Source organism: Hydra vulgaris, chromosome 05 (genome assembly GCF_038396675.1).
Source record: "Hydra vulgaris chromosome 05, alternate assembly HydraT2T_AEP".
NCBI lineage: Eukaryota > Metazoa > Cnidaria > Hydrozoa > Anthoathecata > Hydridae > Hydra > Hydra vulgaris.
In genome coordinates, this window is record NC_088924.1 from 17,980,766 (window position 1) to 17,988,618 (window position 7,853).

A 7,853-nucleotide genomic window follows, 5' to 3' on the forward strand; every position below is an offset into this window, starting at 1 on the left:
TTTTTGTTAAGAAACACTATAAAAGTTAAAGCAGGTATAATATTAACCTAGTATAACAAATACATAAATAATAAATGAAAATCTAAAATTATTATTTGAAATTTAATGAGTAGTTAATACATATTCTTTAAAAGTATGCCAAAGTCCTAGTTTGTCATTGGACATTGTCCTAGTTTTTAAAATTCTAAAGTAATATTTTTCAAGTAAGTTAAAACAAATATAATCGACTTTTCGAGACAGTGTTATACAAACCTGTACCGTGAATATTTATTGTACAAAACTTTACGGTACCGTTTTGTATAAAACTTGCGTCAAACAATGAGAATTTGGTAAAAAAAAAAAAGGGGGTTGATCGAACCCAAAGCCTCCCCCCCCCCTATTCTCCTGGTACGAGCATGATATAGGTATAACTCAAGTAAAAATCATTAAAACGAAAAAAAGAAATACAATTAAAGTAGACAAATAGAGTTAAATACATTCAATAAAAATTCTGCAGTTGAAAAAAAGCATTATTAGAAGCATTCAATAAAAATTCTGCAGTTGAAAAAAAGCATAATAATCATTAGAATGTTGGTACCTAAAGGTCCGTTTCAGTTTGATGAGCATTCAACTATTAATCAAATTATCAATTATGACAAAAAAATTTATTAACAATTGGTGATCTTTTCATATTTTATTGATCCTTTATTATAATTTATCCCAGATTTTTCAACTTTCTTCGAAATTATTAAAATTTATTCCACAGTTTAAAATTTAAATTTTAATATAAATTCTATAACCAGAAAAGCTTATGCAAACATAAAATACTTTTTTTCTAGCTACAAAATCTAAAATTAAATAATTTTATTTAAAAAAATATTTTATGTTTATCTTAATTTAACATTCAATCCATTTAATGAAGCTTTGAATATCTACTTGCATATTTTACTGTCTCAATTTGAAGCTTGATTGGTCTAACTAAATACTTCAAAGTTTCTAACTCCTCTTTCAATGGTAAATCTATTTGATCTATGTTTAATATTGATCCTGACACCATAAGAACATTTTTTCGCTTTTCCTCTATGCTAAGAATAAGAGAATTTTCTAATAAATTTGCTTCTTTTGAAGTTGCAACAGCAAGCATATAGATTTTGTGAAACCGCTGCTTTACGCTTCTCTTTGAAACCAGTAAAAAGTAATGTACATCTGTTTCTTCATTTTCAGTATGAGTTTCGTTTTTCAGACTAATCAATTCATCTATTTCGACTTTTAAAACTACTTTAGGAGACATAAATGACAATGCATAAGGCGCATGCAGTGTGAAAGATTTAAAACAATTGCTTGTTGTATAGGTACTCTCTAAAAATGAAAATGCTTCTGTTTTAACACTGAACCAAGTACCAATCATATCATTTTTTAGTTCAATAGGGGAACATTTATAGACCTGGTAAGTTGGTAATAAAAAAATAACCCATGCAAAGCATAATATGAGTTTTAATATAGAACGATACAAAGGTACACGAGCAAGAAAAAATAAGGCTATCACGGCACCAAAAGCTAGAGCACTAAACTGCATGGTGGTTTTTTCCCATTTAAATTTTCCAAACATTTCAAAAACCATAATAATGCCACCAAAAAAAATTGGAAACAGCATAAAAACAGCCACCAAACGCTTTTTTGACAGATTTTCAGCCTTATGACTACTCTTCGCATCTATTAAATCATCTTCCTGCTCATCATCTTCTCCTTCTTCATCACTGCAATCAAAATGAACAGACTTTTTTTCTTTTAGAGATGGCGGTTTAAATCTCCTAATATTATCAGGCAGTTCAATCTGAAAATAAATTAAACTTAAAAATATTATTTTGTAAAGCACAGCATAAAATACAAGCCAATTTCAAAAAGATTACATTATAATTAATATAATTCAAAACAACTAATATAATTCAATCATATTTTTAAAATACTGCATTTCAAAACTATCAAAATGTAAAAACAAACATGAACAATACTCTAATGAGAATATTAATCTATTTAATTAGAACCAAATAGATACTTTATCAACAAACATATAACTTATAATCGTGTATATGTTACATTCTTTCATTCTCTAGAACAAAGCTCTACTTATTACTATTTTTATATGAATAATATCCCAGATAATCATGATGATAGTCAATTATCATCATGATTATCATCATTATCATCATGAATAATATCCAAGATAATCAATTATCATCATGATTATCATCATTATCATCATGAATAATATCCAAGATAATCAATTATCATCATGATTATCATCATTATCATCATGAATAATATCCAAGATAATCAATTATCATCATGATTATCATCATTATCATCATGAATAATATCCAAGATAACAATTCAAGATAGTGGTGTAGTAGTAGAATGCTTGCTTCTTAAATGGGAAGTTACAAGTTTTTTCCCCACCACAACCCTGGTAATATCTAATTGTTCTTTTGCACAGCGGCCTTGTTCGTCAAGGTTGGTTTTTTGGAGTTAAAGAGTTGAGAGAGGGTTGTAACCACAATAAAGTAGCCTTCTTGACTGTAGTGGTCCTCTCAGCCTTGAGAGGTGAACAACAACAACAAGAAAAGGTTCATTTGACATAATGTAAATTGATTAGTAGTTATGTTCATATAAAATAATAATGATAATTTGCAATATGAATGATAACTTGCAATATGCAAAGTTTTATTATTTTGTACACATTTTTTAAACATGCTTAAAGATTATTACACAATAACTTTATGTAGCTATTTTGTTTAATTAATTCCCAAATCTCTCATGCCTGAACAAAGCTCACCAATCTAAATATTTTCTTTGTTGTTAACAATTAACAAGAAAATAGCAGGATTGTTTATTGATTTATTATAGTATACTGAATGCCTTGTTTACTTTTAATTTAAAATGAAATAAAAGGAAAACCTAATCAATTTTATTTTAAATAAAAATAAATTCATAAATAAAAAGTTTACTTAAAAATAATTTCTTTTTAATACCATATTTTTTTTCAATTTAGATATTTTACGTTAGAGCTTTACATTTTACAATTTACATTTTGAGCTTTACATTTTGCAATTTGCAGTGCTTTACATTTTGCAATTTAGCTCTAGTCTTATCAAAAAAATTTGAATGAAATCAATGTTTTTATTTAAGTCTTACTGTTTAATATAGATGAAAAGCTTTTTTCTTTGAACTTTACTGTTATTATTACTGTTGTTATTATTATAGCTAATATTATTTTAAGAGTTAATTAAAAACTTACCTGTTCTATAATATTTTCGTCCACATCAATATTTTCATTTTCTTCTTCGCTTTCATCAACGAAACTGCTACTGTCAAAATCATCATAGTACTTCTCCTCTAGCTCTTCCTCGCTCTCAGATTTTTTAAGTTTAGCTTCTTTATTCTTTTTTTTTCTAGGTAAGAGATCATTGTTTTCAACCATTTTATATGCAGTTCTATTTCCGCTTTTTATTTACTGCCTTTTCCACCAACAAGATTTAAAAAAACTAACATTAATGGAACTATTCAACTGCTCTTTTAGGCAAAACAGTATTTTCAACTTTAGTTTAATCCGGAAGGAGAAAAACACTCGGTTTACACTTATTTTCCGGTTTTTGAAAACTTGTTTTCAATTGTATTTCTTATTCTATGTATACAATGCTTAACATTATACAATTATACATTATTACATTATACATTATATTATACAATGCTTAACATATTCAGAAGTATAAAGAACAGAAGTATAAAGAACAGAAGTATAAAGAACAGAAGTATAAAGAACAGAAGTATAAAGAACAGAAGTATAAAGAACTGTATATAGTTTTACGACTAACCTAAAGAAGTCTCCATTATATAACTATTTGGAGGCGGAATGTCAGTCAGGTGCTGGAGAAAACCAAATATGAGCTTGTAGTGCACGACTCCAGGGATAAACATTCGTTCAACGCTCAAACCAACTGAGCTATCCCGTCACAAATCTAAGCATTGTACACTGGTAAATACTTGGTTGTTTAGGTTAAAGAGCTGATTACTTCAAAATTTTTAATGCCAAAATGTTTTGGACTAACATACAAAGTTATGAAAAGAACGAAATAATGGCCTACTTCCCAACTTGAAAACCAATTTTTAGATAGATTTGGGAGAAATTTTGATCCCTCTCCATATGCTATTTTTCATATTTTTTTACACCATCATAAACAAGATCTAATTTATTTTTCGGCTTTCAGAAGATATGAAATATAACTCCCATAGAAAAATAATGGTTGAATGAAGTCTTCACATTTTTTTGAGTTTCTTAAATTAACATTTTAATTAAAGCCACCACTTGACATACGCAAAAACTAAAATTTTGACTTTAAATATAAAAGTATTATACAGATTTGCTTAACTGTTACCTGTAACATCCTTATATATTTTGCTATGGCATCAGTGTAATCTTTATGAAGTTTCATTACACATTTTTTAATACTAAATTCACATATTTACTAATCAAACACATATTTTCGGCTAAATGTAAATTTTAGTGACATTTGTATAAAATTGCTTTTGATTCAATGAATATTTCATTTTTAATTATACTTTACTTAAACATAACTTTTTAAAAACAACTTTTAGCTATAAAATTAGGTACTGAGCCAGTATTCCCTCAAGTGCGGCTTAGCCGAAAACGACGTTTTTTTGAATATGAAGGAACTGATACACCTCTAAATGGAAAGTCTAAATATAAAGTAGATTTTTTTAATGCAATAATTGATGTTGCATTAGTAAGCTTAAATGAAAGATTCAAAATGCTTGATTCATACAACAAAACATTAGGTTTTTTAACCCGTACCGAAAAAATGCGAAGTTTAGATGCAAATGAATTGTTGAATGATTGTAAAAATTTAGAAATATCACTGAGAAATCCTAGTACAGAAGAATCGGACGTGAACCATGAAAAGTTATACTCGGGAATAAATACATTTTTAAGAATGGAAGCTTCGGCGGAATCGTAAGATGCACTGGAAATTTTGAAGTATATTACGGCAAATTCTTTAATCGAAATTTTTCCGAATTTATTTATTGCCCTACGAATTTTACTAACTTCCCCTATTTCAGTGGCAAGCGCAGAGAGGTCATTTTCCAAATTAAAACTCATAAAAAACTATTTACGTTCCACTATGGGTCAAGACCGCTTATCTGCATTAGCTTTAATTTCCATTGAAAATAAAATAAGTCGGTCCTTGGACTGTTCTGATTTAATTGATGAGTTTGCGTCTTTAAAAGTCAGAAAGGTTAAGTTTTAAGTCAATGTAATCGATCCTCTTAAAATCTGCGAAAAAAATAAATGGTATCGCATTTTGAGTAGTCTTATTAGTGCATCTTCATCCAAAATAAAAAAAATACTTAATGTACATTTAAAACCTATGTGCGTTTTTTGCTTTGTTACGTTCTAATAAATATCCAAAACACAATAGAACACAATAATTAAAAACTCAACTAATATAATAGAAAACTTGCCTATGGCCTCGCATATGGTAAATCCGCCACTGTATATTATATTATATTATTCATCAATACAAATGTAAAAAGACAGCTGCAAAGAGTCAAAATATTTTGCCAGAGTATACGCAATTTGAAATTAAGTATGCTATTTGACTAGATGGTATTATTTCTTTTAAGCTAATTAAAGCTGTTACACCTTTTCTAACATATGTACTCTACTTACAAAATATTATATGCAGCTTCAAAGTCATTAAAAAAAGATGAAAGAAATGCAGAGGCTAAGAGTGTCAAAAAATTTTATATACACCTATTCAATCTAATCTTTTATCGGAAAAAGCATTAGCACTCTTCTTAAATGCTATTCTGTCAAAGACAACATTCCAACTTCTCCGCAACAATTCTTTAGATCTAGATTCAGCTTTTTATCCAACATACCATGAAGAGTGCAAAAGACAAATTTTATCCAGGTGATGTTAAGGTCTCTGATTACTCTGCAGAAGTTCCGTTGCAGTCTCTACTTCTGCACACAGCACAGCGGCTTTGTGAATCTCAGATAGAAGTGCTTACTACTGATTCAGAGTCACTTTTAATATGTAAAAAACTTACACATAGATCAAAAACAGGATTTGATGGCGCTGCCTGTCAGTGTATAAGCAGACAGGTACAGATGAGGCTGGCAGGAATTTAGCAAATGAATTATCTTTATTTATAACATGCTTTATGCCATTAGGCTCATACTTTTTAAAAGGGCAACTTGTTTGGAGGAATTACAAACCTCCATCGCCTATTTATTGCAGACCTGTTCGGTTTAAATACAAGTGTATTTAAATGAAACCGAGGAAGTGGTCTTAGCAAAAAATGAGTCAATTAAAATGACATCAACTCACTTCCAGTTTCTAAAGTGACGATTGCTGGACAGAAAGTAGATGTACTTCATATTATAAATATCACTATGATTGATGGGAACGTGCAGACTATCATTTCCTTTGCTATAACTTCCATTCAATGCTGAAGTGCTTGTGGCATCTTACCAAAATTCATGAATGATCTACCAATAGTTTCAAAAAAAAGTAAAAAATAAGAATCTGCAGAGTGGCATATCAACACTTCATGCCTGGATTAGGCTGTTTGAGTGTTTACTATGACATGCAAGAGGTTTAGATGATAAAGCTATTCTTGCCACCAGAAAGAAGGAAATACATGTTGCATTCCGAAATGAGATGAGTCTTGTTATAAACCAGCCACGCTCTGGGGTTGCTGGTACTTCAAACAACAGGAATAATGCGCGTTGTGTATTTCTGCAAGCTGAAAAATCTGCTGAAATAATGGATGTTAATGCTATTCTTATAAGAAGGCTGCATTCAATATTGTCAGTGATGTTATCTGGATTTGATATTGAATCTAAAAAATTTAAAAAATATTGTTTCAAAACTGGAGAGTTGTATACACATGTGGTATCCTATGTCACAGCCTTTACATAAAGTTGTGATTCGTGGACATCTAGTGGTAGAATTTTTTAGCGTACCTCTTAGCATGATGTCCGTGAAAGTCTAAGAAGCCTCAAATAAGTACTTTAATAATAATGGAAAGAGCTTCACTAGAAAGTATGACAAATAAAACAAATTTTGGACATGTTTCATTGCCTTTTATACCATTTAGATCCTTTTATTGCTCAATACCGTAAAACAAACTGTTCAAAAAAAGCTATTTTGCCTGCAAATACAACGATGTTAAAAGAGCCCAGTATCTTGTGCTCTTTGTGACTTTTTAGTGACATCTTTGTAATAAATGTTTTTGCAAATTAATGTATGTGTATAGCAACAATGTTTAATTATCTATTACAGTATTTTTTATGTCAATACGTATAAAAAAAACTTTAAAATATATTTTTAATATATTATTGTAGTTTTTAATCATAGTTTTTTTGTTATGATTTGTTATGATGTTTTGGCTAGAAATTGGCCATTCTAACCCATTATGGTTTTTTATTACTATGCATAGTAATAATAACAAATCTACTCTCTAGTGTTACTAAATTATTTCAAGAAACTAGAATAGTGTAGTTTAGGCAAAAAAAAAGGGAAAAAATTGGAATTTTTTAAAAAATTGCAATAAAAAAAAAAGTTTTTTTAATCTAAAATTTTTATTGTTCATATTTTGCTTTTCAATATTATAAACCATTTGCAATAAAAAAAATATTAGTTAAAGTATTTTTTTAGGGGTTTTAGCTAAAAAATGTCACTTTTAACTCACTGTAGTACGGTTTAAATGATTGGAAAAATGCTGTATTTATATTTAAAAAAATTGAAAATCATCCGAGCGTATAAAGGCTTTAATGGTTTATTTGGTTC

The 7,853-nt window shown here is 28.8% G+C and overlaps 1 protein-coding gene across 1 annotated transcript; it reads right to left on the minus strand.

Annotated features, from left to right (window-relative positions):
- Positions 1-430: 430 nt before the first annotated feature.
- LOC136080647 (uncharacterized) lies at positions 431-3,580 on the minus strand. The gene is made up of 2 exons (XM_065797573.1): positions 3,275-3,580; positions 431-1,813 (listed from the first exon to the last, which is right to left on the minus strand). Exons 1-2 carry the CDS (start codon positions 3,455-3,457, stop codon positions 893-895), a joined length of 1,104 nt encoding a protein of 367 aa, XP_065653645.1. The 5' UTR covers positions 3,458-3,580; the 3' UTR covers positions 431-892.
- Between the last annotated feature and the right edge of the window lie 4,273 nt (positions 3,581-7,853).